The sequence below is a fragment of the Ambystoma mexicanum genome, chromosome 1q, assembly GCF_040938575.1.
Source record: "Ambystoma mexicanum isolate Mex_15411 chromosome 1q, UKY_AmexF1_1, whole genome shotgun sequence".
NCBI classification, from domain to species: domain Eukaryota; kingdom Metazoa; phylum Chordata; class Amphibia; order Caudata; family Ambystomatidae; genus Ambystoma; species Ambystoma mexicanum.
In genome coordinates this window covers 481,160,822-481,181,840 of record NC_090922.1, presented here as the reverse complement: position 1 = coordinate 481,181,840, position 21,019 = coordinate 481,160,822, and the positions used below count along the sequence as shown (strand labels likewise).

Sequence of the window (21,019 nt, the reverse complement as noted above, 5' to 3'; positions counted from 1 at the left end):
CTGTTACCCGTCAGCAAGGTGCTATCATGTTCTCAATTGATTCCATGGCCAATGTTTCCTGGTGAGTGCCCGGGTCGTTCAACGGGTGCTGAAAGTCTGTGCCATCTGTGGTTTCCATTTCCTGGTGTGGGGGTCGCACCACTCGCCGCCAACCCCTGGGCTTTCTCCATTTATCTTTTGGCGTGGGTTGAAGGTCATCCGCCATTAGATCTTTCGCCTCCTCTTCTGAAGAGATTGTATAGTGTTGGTTGTGGAAGTCGGAGATCAATTTACAAGGGAATCCACAGCGGTAGCAAATTTTCCGGGCTTGCAGCCATGAGGTCACCCCCTGCAAACGATGGCGGCTCACGAGAGTGTATGGGGACAGATCCTGAAACAGCTGTATTGATGCTCTGCGGAATTGTATTGGTTCAGATTTCCTGGCCGCCACCATAATTTCCTCTTTCTGGCAGAAGAAGTGCACCCAGGTAAGGACATCCGGGAGGAGGTTCCTCCTCTGTTGGACCAACGAGTATACACGATGTGTCCTGTCTAAGATTAATGTTTCAGAGGAGAGAAGACTCAGTAGATTTCGGAACAGTTCACTTACATAGCTAGCCAATTCCTGGTCTGAGACTTGCCAGGGAACCCCTCGAAGGCGCACCTTGTTCCTCCTTGACCGATTTCCAAGGTCTGCCTGCTTTCCCCAGATGTCCTCTAGGTGCTCCTCGATCATCCTCACCCGCTCCGTGAGCACTTCAGTATCGTGTGTTTGTTCGCATGTTATATTTTCTAGTTCATTGACCCTGGCTTCGAGTCCTCCAAGATGGGTAGTTAAGTCAGACAGTGATCTGGCCAAAGATTCTTTTGAAGTTTTGATCTCCGATTTGATTTCCTGGGTAATCTCTTGTTTAAAAGATTTTAGAATCTCTTCAAAGTCATTTTTGGATAATGCCATGTCTGGAGATTTCGTTGTAGCAGGGGCTGGGTGAATATCCGCTGTCACTGTGTGTCTTTGGAGGGTGGGTGCCGTCTGAGGTGCTAGGAAGGCTTTAATATCCTGTGTTTTCTGCTTTCATTTTGCTTTAGGCATCGTCGAGAGATCAGATACTGAGTGTTTCAAGGGCTAGGTGTATGTCCATATGGAACAGGGAGAAAAGCTGGCGCAATTGGGCTGCAGTTGTATGGAGTTATACAGGGTTATCCAGGGAGCCGCCCAGACCTAAACCCCCTCAAAAGGCATTGGACTAAGCTGATCTGGCTCTCTATGTTTATCAGGCACGCTTCCCACCTTATGGCTTAATGCAGTCCAGGGTCACTGGTATAGGATTCCAAGCCCCACTTAATGGCCAGAGTTTAGCACCTCAAGCTGTAGCTGCTGGTCCGTAGAGGCCTTTGATGGAATGAGCTTCCTGAGGAGGGTGTAAGGCCGAGGACCACCCCAGACAGACAGTCAGAACATACGCACTAGCACGGGCCAAACCGCCTAAACTAAGGGGACACAGGACGATTGCTTCGTTCCGCTCACCTTCATATCTTCTGCCCAGGTTTCCTCCCCGGCATGCCGCATGTTAGATTAGCCTTCCCCTTTACAGAGCTGTTGTTGGCTGGACCAGGATCCACAGAGTCCCCCATTGTTTTCAAGGAGGCAGGACTACCGCGGCCGTTAGAGGCAGGTGCCAGGCGCTCCAACCCACCGGGGCTCTGTGCTCCTCCACGCGTGAGTAGGGCTTCTTCTGGTCTTGGGCTCCGGTGGCATCCCCAGGACAGCGAGGCACGATCCAAGCCGATGAGCCTCAGGTGAGCATGTGTCCGTGTGGCACCCCTCCTCCAGTCAGCGCAGACAGCACCCCACGAGGTTCTAAGGACCGCCAGCCGCTGTCGTTGGGTTTGCTCTGTCTTCCGCACCCTGGGCTCTCGATTCCTCCTGCCCGCAGTATAGAGCCGCAACGATTTCGGAGCAGCTCCTCCCTGCAAGCGGCCCCCGCACATAACACTTCAGCAGTCACCCCAGGCTGTTCGGGGCTACAAGGAATCCTGCTGCTTCTTTGTCGCGCTGTGCCATATTGAGAGTATAGGTCCCGGGGAGAGTTTTATTAATTTCCTCTGCATTAACGCTCAGTTACCTCTGGGACTTGGGATCCGAGGATTCTGCATTACATTCTCCAGTTAGTCCTGCCAAAACCTTCTGGAGATAAAGTTGCTAAACGCTGACATTACGTTGTTTGGGGCACCCTTCGGCTGAGCTCACAGCAGGCACAGCCTCATTTCGCGCTGCCTAGCCACGCCCCCGAGAGAAGCTATTATTATAGTGCTCTTGAATCCAGAAAACTGGCTCAGGACTGTGGATCCTATAGGCAATTGTTGCTAACAAATTTAGATGTGAAAATTCTTTGCTAAAATAATGGCAAATAGACCTATGCCAATAATGGAACACATAATATACATTGTGATGAATCTGATGATGTCATCACTCCATTCCCAGAGGTAGTCTCTCCTCATGTGACCAAGGGACGGCAACCACTACCTGATCCTGATCCTGGGGGTGGCTATTTCTGAAAGGATCACATTAGGGGAGGCGACCCTCGGGGACGGGGGGAGCCCGGTATCATCAGATGAGACATGGTATCCACTTTCCCTTTTAGGGATACTCTTTCCATTCCTCGTGCCTTAATGGCATATTGTGATCACCCCCTTCAAAAACCCTTAAAGACCGCTGAAAGTATCCCTCACTATTTTGCAACCAACAGAATACTAAAGACTGAGATGAGAAAGAAGGGTTCAGCAATGCCAAATACTCAGCAGAATCAGAAGAAAACGTCTAGTGTTTGGAGCAAGCTGATTGGCTCTGAGAAGCAGGAGTTTAAAGATGGAAAAGCTGAAGATGAAGGAGAGTTGCAACCAACTAGTAAGTGCCGGGGATGACAACAACAGAAGCCCACAGACGAATGAGCAGACAGCGAGAGAAGGACTGCAGGATGTGGTTTGCCGTGCTAGGAACATAACGGGAAGAGAAGAGGATCCTTCCTGTTGACCGCAGGAACCAAGACGCAGTGCCTATTCTGCCTGAACACAGAGAAGGGCTCAGGAGTAAGGCAGGAGCCGTGAAGGACATGGAAGCCACCAGACGAAGCCGGTAACCCTGTGAAGTGGAGGTGGGATGTCGGAGCGCTTCCATGTGTTTTCCGCGAGAGACCCGAAGAACGCCAGAGAAAGCCGATGAGCCCTGCAAAGGGAAGCTGGGTCCCTGGGGCGAGTCAGCAGCTCCACCAAGTACTGACAAGTGCCAGGTACATGAGGTGGGTGACCCTAAGCAAGGAGGTTGGGTCACTGGGGCATATAACAAAGAAAGTGAATGAAAGAGAGTTTGAGACCGGACACTTTGACAAGAGTAATACTGAATATTGGAACTGTGTAGTTTGAGAAACAACAGAATAAAGAGAGGACATGGCAGGACAGTATACTAGGTGATTGGGCATTTAACAAAGGAAGTAAACAAAAGTGGGTTTGAGACCCATTGTTTTGGTGAAAACAATACAGAATATTGGAACTATGTGAATGCAAGAAAAACAGGAATAAAGAGAGAACCTGGCACGAGAGTATAACTGGTATCTTATAAGTCTGGGACCTGCACCCAAATTGTGTAAAGGAGCTACATGAGAGAGCCAGGCAGGAGAGTATACCAAGTGCCTTGCGAGTCTGGGACCTGCTCCCAAATTGTGTAACTTTGAAAAGAGAATACAAAAGAAGTGCCATGCCCTTGCGGTTTTGAATTACAGTGTTTGTGGAAAAGACTTGGGGAAGGGAGTTATTTCCAACACCAAGAGGAGAGAGGCATCCTCTTAAACCTTTAAGAACTTACTTGGTGGAGAGAAACCTGGGGAATAGGCCCATTCCCAGGAATTGTGAACATTATCCATTTCGAAATGATGTTGGATTATACCTTTTTGTTGAACTTGAACATTTGTGCACTTTTCAAGCCAAGACAATACTTCTCCCACCTTAGAGTTAGTTTTAGAATTCGAGGGCTAGGAAAGGATTTCGGACACATGACATTTTTGCTTTGGACATCTTGACATAACAGACACGAGACAGTGAGGCACTTTCCGATCCCTTTACTGATTAATAAAAGTCTTTAACCAATACCATGAATCCTCCATGTCAGTGTCTCATTCCTGGTTCCTCGCACCATCCAGACCAATCTGGCTTCATACCTGGTAGTTCTACCAGCTTGAATCTGCACAGAGTACTTGCAGTCATAGCTCATATAGACCCCTCTGTGCAGGTTGTACTGTCCATGCTGTCCATGCTGGACTCCCAAAAGGCCTTTTACTCAGTGCCCTGGCAATACATGTACAGAGTACTGGTACACTGTGGTTCGGACCACAATTCATTGAGCATTTGTGCCTTTTACACACGGATCCCACGGTCAACCACTGCACTAACAGGATGCTATCTGAAGCCACACTGATTGGATGGCGTACCCGTCAAGAATGTCACCACTTGTATTTGTCACAATCATTGAAACAATTGCAGATATGAAGAGGCTACATCACTCGCATAGAGGGCTCATCATAGGGGGAGTTACAACATTATCTCGCTATATACTGATGATGTTTTATTATAAATACGTAACCCACAGACGAATCTAGAACACATCATGCAAGATGTGACTATGCTTGGTGCCCTGTCGGGCCTACAGATGAACAGGTCTAAATCTGAACTTTATCCCCTCACAAGCCAGCACTCTGAAGCCCGTGGACATTAAGGACTTTAACTGGACCCTACAGGCTTTGGGTATTTAGTTGTTAAGATTGGGGACCCATGGGACTCGCTATATAAAATAATCATCAGGCCTACCTGGCAGTGTTAGCAGGACAAATAAATAGATTACTGCAGCTATCGGTTACATTTGTGGGCAAGATCTCTGAAGATAGTGATGCTTCCCAAATTCTTGTATTACTTCTAGAATATACTGATCTGGCCTGGCTATCTATTATTTAAAGTGCTATACGCGTTAGTTACTAAGTTCATGTGGAGTTCTGGAGCAGTTCGCCTGAAATGGTCTGCGATAACTGAACGAAATCACAGGGGAGGGTTCACGGCTCCAAATTTCCAGTTGTACTTGGAGCAGCACAAGTGCCCTTTGCATCCTATCGGTTTAAACTTAATACAGCTACTCCCCACAGCCAAATGGAAAGGAACACAGTGAACCCTAATGGCATTTGGTGCTTGCTAATGGTTCCATCATACACAAGTGGTTGTCTGTTTTGCGTAAGTCACCGCAAGTGGAGATGCCCTTTCCTTACTCCAAAATACCCTGCACAGAGGCATAGCTAAGTCTTGGTCCCGACTACAGTATGCCTAAGGGTGCTTCACTACAATTTCGGAGGCCAACCCGGACCTCTGCCGAAACCCTTTAAGACTACTACAGTATTACGGGTTGCGGGCAGTCTTTCAATTGACGTGACCGAACTTCCCCTGAGGAGCAGCTTATTGACCCATGTCTTTCATACATTTCCACAGGGAGGAATGGTGTTTATTCCATATCAATGATGCATAAGCTGATGATAGGAACATATGGTTCTTAGAAAATCTCAAAGAAATGTCTAGGCACTCCTATGGGAACATCCCCAAAACTGTAATCCTAATGTGTATTTGTCTTACATGTGTTTATAAACACAAGTGGAATAAACACATTTAAAGAAGTGAAGTATGCAATAACATGTTCTGCTCACATGTACCTTTATACATTTACAAAAAGCAACAACATCCTGGATCAATGTTTTATACAATCTGTGAAAATGAATACATCATATGTATAGGGTGACAAAGATGTTGATTTCACTCTCTGTGTTAATCATTACATTGCTCCAAAACATTCTTTGTATAAATATGGCAAAATGTGACTTTGCAAGAATTTTCCTTGGTGTGGTTCAATGATGTATTGTGAGTAACACTCTTGCAGCTACTATACATTTCGAGGAACAAAATGTTCCCTCTTCAGGTGGGCACATTCTGTCTTCCTAACAAGAAGTAACATCAATCAGTGATTGAGATAATCTCATGGGAACTCAAAATGTTTAGAGACAAGCTCATGGTGATACACTAACCTTGAGTAAATATTGGCTGCCTTCTGCAATCTCTGATATTGTAAAAAAAAACTGTCACAAACGAAAATGTAGGTTTTTAGAAAACTCTACTATGATGGCTGAAACATGTTTGGGGAGGCTTCTGGTCTTGTGCAGAAGGGATGTGACCAAGCAGTTCTGGCTGGGCTGTCCCTTTTGGGGTTGGACCAAGCCTTATTTGCATATGGTCTTTCCCCTTTTGTAATGGCCTAGCAGGCGAAGAGCGATGGTCTGGAGGGTTATCGAGAGCAATGCCAGAGGTTAGGATTCATTCCAAAACGTCCATGCACAATTCACAATGTCTATAGTATGCTGATAACATAAAGATCACTTTCTTAGTAATGTGATACTACAGTGTATGTCAGGGCCTCAACGATCCTGTTGTTATCAGTCCTGAAGAAAGACCATTAATAAGGTTGTGAATCGTGGCATCCACATTTGCTGTTATTCTTAGTATTCATTTTAAGTAAAGGCACGTACTGAAAAACCGGGCAATTATATTTTCTTTATGTTATGCCTCAGTAGTCCTGTTAAAAGACAAAAAAGCGGTCTTAGAATTTATAAATAGTCTGGTGAATATGGAAGGAAAATCCTCTCCATATAAGCTGTCTTGCCTTTGGGTCGCTGAACTGAGTGCAGGACAGGGAGTGGCTGAAAACAGCCTCCTATCCCACGCTCGGCTTTGTACTGAGACACTTAATCACGTGGTCCATTAGACGCAATCCTGCGTAATGGTGTGGTTCACTCATGATGTTGGATCTTAAATAAACATTTTTAAAGATACAATGGCCCTCACTATAAGTATGACAGTCCAGAAATGAGGGTGCCGGTAGCAACGTACCAGCACCCTTTCCGGACGGCCATACTACAACAATGCCGGTAGGGGCCATGGATACCCCAGAAGGCCTGACCTGCTGGGTTTTCATGACCCTACCAGCATGGTTGACACTGAAGCACTGGCACCTTTAGCAACAGTGCTGGTGCTTCATTGTCACCATTCCTGTTGGAGTGGGGATTTACCACACCGGGAAGTCAGGTGGTGGAAACAGTGTTATGGGTTGGTGGTAATCCGCTGCATACCGGCAGGTTTTCCGGCAACCCCGTAATGAGGGCCAATGTTTCTTTTGGAACCAATGGATTATGTTACGACTTTCTTCATCATTGTGCCTCCAAACCAATAAGCATTCATATATTACCATTTGGTTGTGCGCACTGGAGGATTACGTTGCGTCACTATGTATTCAAGCGCTTCCAGGACATTAAGTATTAATTACAGTGATGTAAGTGGCTGACATTTATGTGCTGTCTAGTAGTTACCTGTACCGCTGGTCTGCCATGAATCCTTCCTCTACTGTTAATACTACTTAATTGGTGCTCATATTATCTTCTGATTTTACATGCACTCCCATGTCCAGAATTTGGACACAACAGTGTCAATATATCTAATATGTGAAATGTTTGTATATGTATAATCTGTTTCACCATGATTAACACATGTACTTTACTTACATGGAAGTATTAGTCATGTGAAGTCAATGCTCACATTACATTACTTCTCTCACCCCTTTCTGTGTTCTAGTGCAATCAGATGTTACAAGACATATATTCATGAAAAAAGATGTTCATAAATAGTCAGTGGAAGATATAAACAGGACATGACAACATTATAGTCTCTGCATTCTCTAATGCAATAATGCAAGTTACAATGCTATTAAGATGTTCGCAACATGTTGGACATGATCCAGGATGTATTGTGTTGGTGGTGATATTATATGAGGAAAACGGATTACAAATACCATCTAAGGCCCCATTCTGTATTCATTCTCCGCAGTCACAAAAAATCAAGCCGTTCCATCCAGAATATTTCTTTTTGGAGGAGATTTATATTTAAATCCCCACCGTGCCTAGATGGCTGAACCTGTTCTAATATAGTCACCTGCATCTGAGCTGCTGAATGATGTGCTTGAAGAAGGTGTTGTGCTCCTGCCGACTTTTCTGACTTAGTCCTAATGGTGTGCTGTCCAACATGTCTTGGTTTTGCGTAGAAAGATTCCAACATAAAAGATGCCACATGGGCATCTTATTCCATACATCAGGCTGGCAGAATCGCATGTCGTAGAATGTTTTAGCATGATCCAAGATGTTGTTGCTTTTTGAAAATGTATAAAGGCACATGTGAGCAGAACGTGTTGTTACATACTTCACTTTACATTTCTTTATCACACTTTTCCACTATAAACACAAGTAAGACAAATACACATTTAGGATTTCATTTTGAGTTGTTTTTGGTATGTTCTGATAGGAGTGCCTGGACATTTCATTGATATTTTTGAAGAACCGTATGTTCCTTGTATCTTTTTGTCCCTATAACCGGCTGCCCAAAATGTTTTTTTTCATTTGAATTACTTTTTTAATCATACAATATCCGTAGTGCGTCGCCCACAAATTACTTTCTGCATAAGCTGATAATGTCAGAAGGTTCCATAGGCACTGCCAGAGTGCGCGTGAGGTTTGCCACAGATGTATGAATGGAACTAATAGACGATGTCTGGCCTAGAATGTGTTACTCACCATGGGAGGTAACCCTAAACTCTCGTTTCCGACATATACAATTCAAAATACTGAACAGACTGCACTCTACCCCCTCCAGAATGCAGCGTTTTAAGCAAGATTGTGAGGGCTTATGCCCAGGTGCAAATCTGAAGAGGCAACATACATACACATGTTGTGGTCCTGCCCAGATTTAGCAAAGTTCTGGCAGGAGGTGTGTAATACCATTGGGAAGATTGTAGGATGCCATTTACTGTCACTGCCGGCTGTCTGTTTATTTAGTTGATATGATAGCCCTGACGCTTCCCCATGGACACTATTACATCTTGAATTCCTCTTAACCATAAAATGTATCCTCCTGTGATGAAAACACCAGAGAGCTTCCTACACAAGCACAGTGGCTGGTTGTGTGGGCTAATAACTTGGAATAACTGTGTATTTCTATGTTCCCAAAGACTTGTCGACCTATTCCTACGAATATTTGGTCCAAGTATAAAATGCATCTGATTAATGATAATCCACTGTCTCAATAGGAATAACTAGCCTAATGATTGTATTTTAGTATATTGAGGATGCAAGTTACAACATTTACAATGTACACTAGTGATCTATAACAAGGGGCAAGTGGGGATTGCATTTCTTGTGCCTTACTTTGTAAACTACTCTGCCTACGTATACTCAAATAGCTGTGTGGTATTCTGTTTACTTGTGCAACTGAGCATTAATATATAATGGTGTACGAAAATAACCTTGTTGAGGTATTATCCAACTGAGCTGCACATGGCAACATTTTTGGCTTCTGGAACATGTTGTACTAAAGAGCAAGAGAATCTAACAGCAGGATGAGAAGGCAATCGGAAGGAAGCATTGGGTCTGTTATGTTTATTTGAGTAAATTTCCTTGTGCTCCTGATGCTGGGATTTCTTTTTAAGAATTGTGTTTTCCAACAGGGCCCTATGAAATCCAATTGGCCTACAAGGGCTGTCTCGATCCTTCCAAACAGCCAACCTGTGGTAAAGAAGTAGTCTTCAGGGGCGCAGACATGTTATTGTGGATTAAGAGAGAGTGCTGTGACTCCGACTCATGTAACTCACAGGATATACAAGGTATGTGATATTGCTGGGCTTTGGGTGTGTGGGGAAGTCAACACGTTTCTCCATACAACCTACTACTTTTGATTTTCATGTTAATGGATTCTAATATAGGCAAATGCTTTGAATCCTGCATATAGGACCACAACATTACTATTGATATTTCCGGGTGAATGGTGGACAACATAGTTGCTTAGTTTTAAAGTATTTTATTGGCATTTATATAAATACATAACAACCATCAAACGGTAACATGACAAACAAACTACAACTAATTAACTACCACAGTCATCGTAGCTCAATATGTTGTTCATAATTGTAGCGGGGGGAGAGGGGTCAGTAGTCGGCTTACCCAAGGTCACGGGGGATGGGTTTTCGGGTTGTCCATTCTTGGGGGTAAGCCTCAGGCAAGTCTCTAGCAAGGGTGAGAGCTCAGGGGGGTTTGTGGCCCGAGGCATATTGGATGTCGCGCAACAGGGCCTTCCATGATTCTAGGGTGTCATTGGAGTCATCATCGTTTGAGTGGATTCCATCCTGCCAGGCTCTGGTCTTTGCCTCTGTCCACTTTTCCAGGTCCTTAAGCCAACTTCCGTGCCTCGGGCCCCCTGGTGATTTCCATGCCATAGCCTTTTTGCAAGGATGTAGGCTAGGTCCATTAGTTTGACCAGGTGTTTGTATTTGCTGAGTCTGGGATGGGCTCCCAGTAAGCATTCCTTTGGGTTCCACTCATATCTTGTGAGTCCCGCTTTGGTGCAGGTGCTTTCCACCATGGACCAGAATTTCGCCGTTTTGGTGCAGGTCCAGAACATGTGGATCATGTCCGCTTTATCATTTCCGCACCAGGGGCAGTTCGGTGGTGCTTGTTTGTTAAAGGTAGCAACTCTTAATGGGGTCATGTATGTTCTGTATAGCACATTCAATTGAACTTGTTTGAATCTAATGTTCCTCAACACCTCTTTGGGGTATAGTAGTATTCGCTCCCATTCACTGTCAGTTAGTGTGGTCCCTAATTCGATTTCCCATTTTTGTCTCAGGGACGTGCTTTTTAGATTGGGTCTGTCATTCAGTTTGATGTATAAGCGGGAGACCGGCTACCAACCGTCTGCTAAATCGTACATCTCCTGAAGGAGGGGGTCCGGTGGGGGTTCCTCTGGCCAGATAGGCCACTGTGCCCTGGCTGTCCGCTTGAGGCGGTGGTACCACAGGAATTGGGTGTTCGAGATGCCTTCATTAGCTTGTAGCGATTCAAGTTCTCTGAACATGCCGTCCTCAAACAGGTCTCCCCATGTGTAGATTCCGGCTCTCTCCCATTTCCTGGCTGTCGCTAAGTCTGCCTGAGTTTTGCATACATCCGCTAGGATGGGGGTGTTGCGATTGTAGCGATGTTTTAGGTGTCGAAGGAAGCCTATTCTGGCCCATATCTGCCTGCCCAAGGTAACAATCATGGGAACTTTGGAAGTTTGTTTCGTCGGGTTCCAAAGCATTTCTTTAGGGAACAGCTTGGAGGTCGGATGTCGCAGGAGCCCCACTTCGGCTGACAGGTCATCCGAGAGCCATTTCGTCGCGTGGCTGAGCTGCGCAGCTAGGTAGTACCTTTGCAGATCGGGTAGCTGTATCCCTCCTTCTTTGTACGGGAGCGTAAGTGTAGGCAAAGAGAGCTTGTGTCTGGACGACCCCCATATGAAGTCCTTGATTAGAGAGTCTAGTTTTTTGAAAAAGGGAGGTCTGATGTAGAAGCATACGTTTGTGAAGTGATATAAGAAACGGGGGAGAACTATCATCTTGACTATTGCCGCTCTGCCCATTACTGCCAGTGGTAGCTGTCAGCCCACCCACATCGTTGTGTGGGGGCCGGCCGCCGTTGCGGCCGTAACGTAATGACGTCCCGGACGTGACGTCAGGGGAAGGGGAGGGGCGGGAGGGGAGTTCGGGAGTTGCCGCCATAGTTTAATAAAGGAAGGTTGTACGCCCTCCCGGCTCCCGCGTATCATTGCCGCGAGGCCCGCGCGCGCGCTGCGCGTTACTCAGGCCCAGGCCTGACAATGGCGACGAGGAAGTATGGCCCACTAGCGCCGTGTTGAGGTCCGCAGTCGTGCGGCTCAGCGCGTCGGCGCACCTCCACAACGCGTGACAGCGGGGAGCCGCCAGCGTCCGACTGCGGCGTCGGACCACGCCGTGACCCCGCAGTCGGACGCTGGCGGCTCCCCGCTGTCGCCTGCCTCATCCACAGGAGGGGCAAGCACCGCAGCAGCCTCACCAAGATGTGGCGACGGCACCCAAGGCAACAATCTGCCCCCTCACACGGAAGGAGGAGCAGCGCAGGTGATGCACATGCCAAACCCCTTCGAAATTAGAGACACATCAAATCTGGGGCCCCGTTGGATGATATGGCTCAGGGACTTCAAATTTTACACGGGAGCGATAGGGCTAACCGATGACGCAAGATTGAAGAACATGCTGTTCATGGCGGTTGGGCCAGCAGTGAGGGACATAGCCGGAGAGCTACTCGACGTCGACACAGTAACATACGGTGAACTCCACGCCAAACTATCGGAATACTTCGCTCCACACACAAACGTCGACTATGAACGTCACGTATTCCACACGACCAGGCAAGAAAAGGGCGAACCCATCGACAATTTCGTGATGCGCCTGCGCATAAAACTAAAACACTGCGAATTCCACAGATATTCAAACGAAGAAGCTCTCAGATCGCAGGTGATCGCAGGCTGCCTCTCGCAACCTTTTCGTAAACAACTCCTGCAAAAACAAAGGTCACTCGAAGAGATCCTAGCACTGGCTCGCATGGAGGCCGCTGTTGATTCACAACTGGACAACCTGGGGAAAGTCTCCATACAACAGCCAGGAGAACCCGCAGAATCTGTCAACAAGCTATACACAAGCCCCATCCAGGGACGAGGCGCACAGAGGTCACCTGCTACAAGTGCGGTTACGAATATCCGCACGCCGGGGACTGCCCGGCCCTGGGACAACAATGCGCCGCATGCGGAGGCATGGACCACTTCAGGGCCACGTGCAAGAACGCCCCAGTGACTGCACAGGGTAGACCCCGAACACAAGACAGACGCCGATATAGCCGGCAGAGCCCGCCCAAACCCAGAGGAGAGAGCGACAGGAAGCCGACAAAAAGAGAGGACAGCAGCAGATCCAGCCACTACTCCCGGGACGACAGGCGCTCGTCAGAGGGCACGCGACGCTCCCACAGAAGACGCTATGTCCGCTACATAGAAACGCGATCCCCCACCAGCAGGGACACCCCATCCTCAGGGGATGACCAGAGGAAAAAGGGCTATGTGTGGGCCGTCAAGACTAACACGACAGCCACACAGCACAGTCCCATACTCACACTGAATGTAAACAACACGCCGGTGAAGTTTCTCATAGACACCGGGTCCACGGTGAATATCATAAATGAACAAACCTATGAAGCACTGACCCCACCTCCCAAAATCAAGAAGGACGAAATAGACATTTACCCGTATGGATCCACGAAGCCTCTACCGTGCAAAGGCACCATAACAGCATGGTGCTCTCACAAAGACCACTCCGTGAGAATCCCACTACACATCCTCAAAACGGAAGCCGACAGTGGCTCCATCCTAAGCTTCAGGACAGCCGTGGAGATGGGCCTGGTACACATTCTCTATCAGCTGATGGCCCACAAGTACTTTGCCAAACCGGAGATAATTGAACAGACTTTCCCTAAATTATTCCACGGCCTAGGAAAACTAAAACACCGGAAAGTACACCTGCACATAGACCCACTCATTAAACCAGTAGCCCAACACTACCGCGGTATTCCATTTAACATTCAAAGACAAGTGGAAGAAGAACTTGATAAACTGATCAAGATGGACGTTATTGAACCAGTTTCGGGGCCCACCCCCTGGGTTTCACCCATCGTCCCAGTCCCCAAAAAGTCACCGGACGGGTCCATCCGCCTGTGCGTCGACATGCGCAGAGCAAACACCGCCATCGAGAGAGAGAGACACCAGGCGCCCAGGATCACAGATATGATCCACCTCCTACACGGATCAAGGGTTTTCTCAAAATTGGACCTGACGAAAGGATATCACCAGATCGAAATCGCAGCCGAATCTAGATATATCACCATGTTTGTCACCCACCTTGGGTTATTTCAGTACAAAAGACTCAGTTTCGGCATCTCTTCGGCGGCTGAAATCTTCCAAGAAGAGATTCACAAAGTAATTCGACACATACCAAACTGTCTGAACTATTCAGATGACGTCCTGGTGTACGGCAAAACGCAGGAAGAACACGACAGGGCGCTCCACAAGGTATGTCAGGCGATGGAAGAGGCCGGCCTCACACTAAACAAGGCGAAGTGTGAATTCTCCAAGGGATCGCTGAGATTCTTTGGTCACATCTTCTCAGGGAAAGGCATGAGGCCGGACCCGGAAAAGGTAGAAGTGCTGAACTCTGCCACCCCCCCGTGAACACAACGGATCTGCGCTCGTTCCTGGGCCTAGCCAGCTATTGCTCTAGATACCTAAAGGACTATGCCACGGTCAGCAACCCCCTTCGACTGCTCACGCGAAAGGACACACCGTTCGTATGGTCAAAGGAGTGTCAAGAGGCGTTCAAAGCCATCAGAAGCGCCATTTCACAGGCAGAGGACATGGCGTACTACGATGCCCGACGAGACACCGAGGTGATTGTAGACGCCAGCCCGGTAGGCCTTGGTGCCATCCTGACACAAAAAGATCCGGAAGAACTGCGAAATGTCCACATAGTCGCATACGCCAGCAGGAGTCTGACAACCACAGAACAGGCATACTCCCAGGCGGAAAAGGAGAGCTTGGCGGTAGTATGGGCCTGCGAGTACTTTCACCTGTTCCTTTTCGGCAAGAGATTCACAATAGTCACGGATCACCAGGCCCCCCTGACCATCTACGGAAACCCCAAAGCCGTTATGCCACCAAGGATAGCCAGATGGGGCCTGAGGCTACAAGACTACCAGTTCAGGGTAAAACATCAGCCTGGAAAGGAGGACAATCCAGCCGACTATCTCTCCCGTAACCCCACGCATCCACGGTGTCTCAACCCTCCATCGCGGCTGCGTACATTAACTATGTCATTCACCACCTACAGCCGCTGCCCATACGATGGGCAGAGATAGCAGCTCAGTCGGAATCAGATCCCGCACTACGCATCGTCAGACATTGCCTTCTAACAGACAAAAGGGCCCTCATGAGGCAGCAGGCGAAGGCGGAAGCTGACGAAGTCAAGGAAGAAGTTAAGGGACTACATCTAGTCCGTGACGAATTGACAGTGGTGGAGGGCATGGTACTGCTAAAAGGGTGCAAGGTCGTCATTCCGAGGACACTCCGGGAGAGGACGATACACTTGGCCCATGAAGGACATCGCGGGATAGTTACCACGAAACGGCTTCTCCGGCAGAAGGTGTGGTTCCCACAGCTTGACAGCCTAGTAGAAACCATCATAGGAGGATGCCACATCTGCGCACAGGTAGCCCCGCCGCCACACCGAATTCGCTACAAATGTCACCGCTTCCCACTAAAGTGTGGGAGGAGCTAGCAGTGGACCTGTTCGGACCATTGAATGACGGCACGCACGTCGTGGTACTCATGGACGAACATTCTAGATACCCCGACGCCCAGATCGTGGAAAGCAGTGCAACATCGAGCATTATCCCCGCCCTCGACCGGATGCTGTCAGCGTACGGGATCACCAAAGTCATAAAGTCAGACAACGGCCCCACCTTCATAAGTCACGAGTTTCAAAAGTTTGCACGATACATGGGATTCCAACATCAAAGGATAACACCCCGATGGCCTCAGGCAAATGGCATGGTCGAAAGATTCATGACCAACATCAAGAGAACACTACAGATTGCCCACATCCAAAACAAACCCTTCGAGCAGGCTCTCAATCAACTGCTCAGGGAGTACCGTCACACGCCACACAGCACCACAGGCATATGTCCGGCAGACCTGCTATTCCGGAGGCCGATCACCACAAGGCTACCAGAGGACCCAAGACCCAAGGGCGCGACAAGCCTTGAACGAGAAGCAAGAGTCAATGACGAGAGGAACAAAGCGCAAATGAAGGAAGCAACGGACAGAAAGAGAAGGGCGAGAGAAAACCCCATGCAGCCAGGCGATGAGGTATGGGTCAGACAACCCAAGCACAGAAAGGAAGAAGCGACATTCGCACCCAACCTCCTCATCATCACTCATAAGAAAGGAACAATGGTCACAGCACAAAGAAGTGACTGCATGTCCATAACCCGAAATAGTTCACAGTTCAAGCGGGTAAGGCCCCATCATGGAGAGCGGTGGGAATGGGACAGAGACAGTGACGAGAATGGGCCATCAGAGGAACCATACCAAGGAGACGCCGAGGAGTCGGAGACGGAAAAGGACGGTGCAACCCCTGCCAGAGACTGTTCGACACCTTGCAGGGCGAGACGCCCTCAGAGGAGTCGCATCATGCCGCTCCGGCTGATAGAAGAAATGGGGTAAGGAGACAGGAGCACCCCTCATGTTAAAAAGGGGGGAGATGTCAGCCCACCCACATCGTTGTGTGGGGGCCGGCTGCCGTTGCGGCCGTAACGTAATGACGTCCCGGACGTGACGTCAGGGGAAGGGGAGGGGCGGGAGGGGAGTTCGGGAGTTGCCGCCATAGTTTAATAAAGGAAGGTTGTACGCCCTCCCGGCTCCCGCGTATCATTGCCGCGAGGCCCGCGCGCGCGCTGCGCGTTACTCAGGCCCAGGCCTGACAGTAGCTTCGACCAAAAGTTCATAGATTTGCGGAGGGCTCTTACTGCTTTTTCAGTGTTGTGTTCGTGCGTGGGCGCAGGGGTATGACACACTTCGATTCCCAGGTACTTAAACTTCTCTGGTTGCCATTGTATCCCGACGTCTGGAAGGTCGGATTTATCCAGACCCCTGAGTCTGGCCAGTGGGAATGCACACGACTTTAGCTTGCTAAATGTTATCCCAGAGTATCAGGCATAGTTGTCGAGGATGTCTAACGCGACTGAGCTGAGAGTTATTCAAATACAAGAGGACGTCATCTGCATACATGGATATTATAGCGTGATCACTGCCCAGCCCAATGCCCGCGTCGAAGTGTTGTTTCCTGAAATAGGCAGCCACTGGCTCCAGGCCCAGTATGTATAGCATTGGGGACAACGGGCATCCTTGCCGCGTGCCCCGCTGTATCGGCCAGGCTTCGGACACCGTCCCTCTAGTCTTCACTCTCGCTGCCGGTGTATTATACAATACCTCGACCCACTTTACAAAGCTCTCACCAAAGCCGAATTCCCTTAGCGCTTCGATCAGCCACTCCCAGTAGATGGAATCGAAGGCTTTTATAGCGTCCAGGGATAGCACTGCTAGGTCCTCGTCTCGATCATGGGGCTCTGCCATGATGTGTTGGAGCCTCCTCAGGTTCGCGGTGGTATTGCGTCCTGGTACAAAACCATTCTGGTCCTCGTGAATCAGGGTTCCTATCACCCTCACCAGCCTCTTAGCCAGAATTGTGGTCAGGATCTTGTAGTCATAGTTTAGCATGGCGATTGGGCGGTATGATTCACAGTTGTCGACAGGTTTGTTGGGTTTAAGTATAGGGATGATAATTGTTTCTTTCATGGAGTTGGGTAAGTTTCCGTTTTCGTATGCCTCCATATACACCTTGTGGAGTATTGGGGCAAGGGTCGCTTCATACGCTTTATAGAATTCTGGCGGAAGCCCGTCACTCCCGGGGGTCTTGCAGGTGGATAGCGATTTAATCGCCTCCGTCACGTCCTTTGGAGTGATTTCCGCGTCCAGTAGCTCTCTTTGGGCCTCCAACAGTCTTGGGAGCTCAATCTCAGCCAGTGTGGCCCTTATGTCCTCCACTGGTATTTTGGTGTCGTGGGCGTACAAATTGCAGTAGAAGGCCGCAAATGCTGAGTTAATGTCTTGTTGCGTCCTGTGGGTTATCCCCCTTTCATCAGTTATTTCAGTTGGGAGGTGTCTTGGGAACTCGCGTTTGCATAGCCAGGCCAACATTCTACCAGGTTTATCTGCTTCTTTGTGTGCCCTTCAGTTCTGTTTCAGCGTCCGGCATGATGTCGATTTCGGATTCCAGGTGCGTGATCTTGTTCTCCAGTTCCTCCAGTTCCAGCTTCAGGTGCTTTCGGATGCCATCAGCACCTGATATAACTTCTCCCCGTGTTACAACCTTCATGGCCTCCCATAGTGTGCTCCAGCTTGACACTGAGCCTGTGTTAATGTCTAGGTATTCCTCAAGTTTAGTGCCAAGTTCCTCCTTAAATGCGTGGTCTGTGAGTGCTGCGGGTGGCATTCTCCATAGCGGGATTGGCGGTCTGGGTCCTCTAGGAGCCCATTGCATGGTCAGCGGTGAGTGATCGGATATGGTTCTGCCTAGATACAATGTGCAGTCTACTTGTTGAGCCAGCTCACGATCTATGAACAAATAGTCTATCCTCGTGTAGACCTTGTGCGGGGCCGAGTAATAAGAATAGCACCTCTCGGTGCGATGTTGTTCCCTCCAGATGTCTACTAGGTCAAGCTGTTCTATTGAGGTGTTTAGCGCGTTAGATGCAGGGTTATTTGAATGACGGGGGGGGTCTGATCTGTCCACAGCTCCGTTCCTGATGCAGTTAAAGTCACCACCCCATATGAAGGCACTCTCTCTGCGAAGAATCATTTTAGCACTGAGCATTTCGAGGTGTGAGGGTATTCCGTGTTGCGGAAAGTATGAGTTCACCAGGCAGACTGGCGTGGATTCAATAGTACCCCATATTATTAGGTATCTGCCCTCTTTGTCGGCTTCATAGTCCAGTAGCTGGAAGGGCACAGTCGGGCTCACCCACGTAAACACTCCTCTGGTGAATTTGGAGTATGGCGCCCCTCTCCCGATCCCATCCCATCTTTTGGATAATTTGGCCGTGGTTTCTTCCGTGAGGTGAGTTTCTTGAAGCATCGCTACCGACACCTTTTTCCTGCGCAGGTAAGAGTGGATCCGATTCCTTCTCAGGTACGTGCCCATGCCCCTCACATTCCACGTCATCACCTTAAGCTGGAGTGCCATTGAGTTTGTGTCTTGGTTTCATCTTTCCGGTCGCCTCCGTTTTCACGGGGCGGCCCTTTCTCCAGGTGGTGAGGCTCTCCCTCTGGGTTCTGGTGTTTTCTCTTCCTCGGCCCCCAAGGGCCTCCGGTCTCATGTTTCCCCTCTGGTAATATTTCGAGGACTGTGGTGTGAACAAAACAATTGACAAAAGTGGAACTGGTGCGCCCAGCAACGACAAGTTCCTGCTGGTGCTCAGGCGCTCTCGTACCGTCAGGACCCATCCGGGTGTCAGGCACGAGGGAGGTCGGTCAGGCAACTGGCCTGTCCTGTACTGTTCGTGGGAGTAGGGTTCTGTGCTTGGAGTGGGCCGAGTGAGGGCCGCATCTTCGTTGCTAACTGTTGGGTGATTTTACTTTCTCTTAGGTAATTTGCCTTGCGTCCGAGTTAGCTTTATGAGCCATGGCTTCGTCCATGCCTCAGGCGCAGGGGATTCTTCAGTTTTCCATGGGTTGAGGGTCCTTATCTGTGGCTAGATTGTTGTCTTCCAGCCACATGTTTGCAGCTGCCGGAGATTCCAAGAAGATCGCCCTCTCCTTGTGGATCACTTTCAGTCTGGAGGGGTATAACAGCACGTACTTCAGGTTCAGTTGCCTGAGTCGGGCTTTAATCGGCACAAATGAGTTCCTCTCCCGTTGGACTTTCGGGGTGTAATCGGGGTAGATCGTGATCCTAGAGCTGCCGCGTTCAATGGGGCCCTCCTCTCTGGAGTGCCGGAGGATGGTCTCTCTATCCTGGAAGTTGAGTAATTTAGCGATTATAGGGCGAGGATGTGAGCCCAGCGGGGGTCTCTTCTGAAGTGATCTGTGCGCCCTTTCAATCGAGAATCCTTGCGTTAGCCTTCCAGCGCCCACCTCTTGTTGTATCAGGGATTCTATATAGGCCGTCGGATTCGAGCCCTCACTTCCCTCCGGAACACCCAGTATTCTGATGTTGGCACGTCTGGCCCGGCCCTCGGCCTCCTCAGCCCTGGCCTCGAGTGTGAACACCTTCCGTTCCAGGTCCAGTACCTTAGCTTTCAGCTCCGCTGTGTCGTCCGACGTCTCTTTTATGGTTGTTTCGGCGGTGGTTACTCTTTCTGTTAGATTGCGGGCATCCTGGCGCATGAGTTGTAGCTCGGATTAGAAATCCCCGATTCTGGAATCTATAAATGTGCGCAGTGATGCAATTGCCTCCAGTACCTGAGTGTCATGATCTCTGCTTCCAAAAGATCAGGACTTGCCCGACTCCCTTGGAAGCAGACCCATAACCCCGGTTCCGAGTGCCAGCCAGTCCCAATTGGGACCTTTTGGACCCTGTCCTGGCGCCAGTGGCACCAGGCTCATAAAGATGCCCAGTCCCAGCGCTGGAAGCGCCGGGCTCATAATGCTTGGGTGGACTTACCTGCAGCAGACCATGCTGCTTACTTACCTGCCAGTTGAACCCCTGATCCTCTTCTGTTTGGGACTACTTTTCCTGTTGGGTGGGGCAGGAGCCACTCCCTAGGTTCAGAACACTGGAACTCTTCTGGAAAGCAGGAACTCTTTTCTTACCTAGGCGTGGCTGTGGAAGGAGACACCTAAGCACTACAGGAGGCTATTTAAACCACACCCGATGGATGAATCTTGCTTTGCGTTATTCTGCATTCTCTGCAGCAGAACGCTCATCGTGTCTTCTGCTTCTGATCCTGGGCCTAAGGGAACAAAGGCTTACCATCCTGGAATCCAGTCTTCAGCAGCACCTGTAAAGACAAAGAAAGAACAGGTTAGCACTACGGTCTTCAGTGGCAGCGCATCTCTTACCTGGTCCATCGGCTGTCATCAACGCCTCGCGCTGCATTCCGGCATCTGAAAGACAAAGGCTTACCTACTCTTCGCATGCTCCGGAGGTCTTCGCACTGCATTCCGGCATCTGAAAGACAAAAGCTTACCAGCTCTTCGCACGCTCCGGAGGCCTTCGGCGCTGCATCCCGCATCTGAAAGACAAAAGAAGGTGCGTTTAAAGACATTGGGCAACTTTATTACTCACGTGCCATTACTCCTTCCCACGCCGAATCCAGTGGGTATTCCAGCACCCTTCAGCTTCTCTAAAGCTCCGAACTTGTACCTGCAAGATAAAAGGGACAGTTAGTGCGCATCGTGAAGCAGG

General features: G+C 49.0%; 1 protein-coding gene across 2 annotated transcripts in view; it reads left to right on the top strand.

The window, feature by feature from the left end:
- Nucleotides 1-21,019, top strand: part of LOC138529205 (phospholipase A2 inhibitor 1-like) — a 290,105-nt gene that overhangs the window by 211,974 nt on the left and 57,112 nt on the right. For both annotated transcript variants that reach the window (XM_069640821.1, XM_069640820.1), the window contains one exon: nt 9,611-9,766. In XM_069640821.1, coding sequence (XP_069496922.1) covers nt 9,611-9,766 — 156 coding nt within the window. The remainder of the gene's footprint in view (nt 1-9,610; nt 9,767-21,019) is intronic.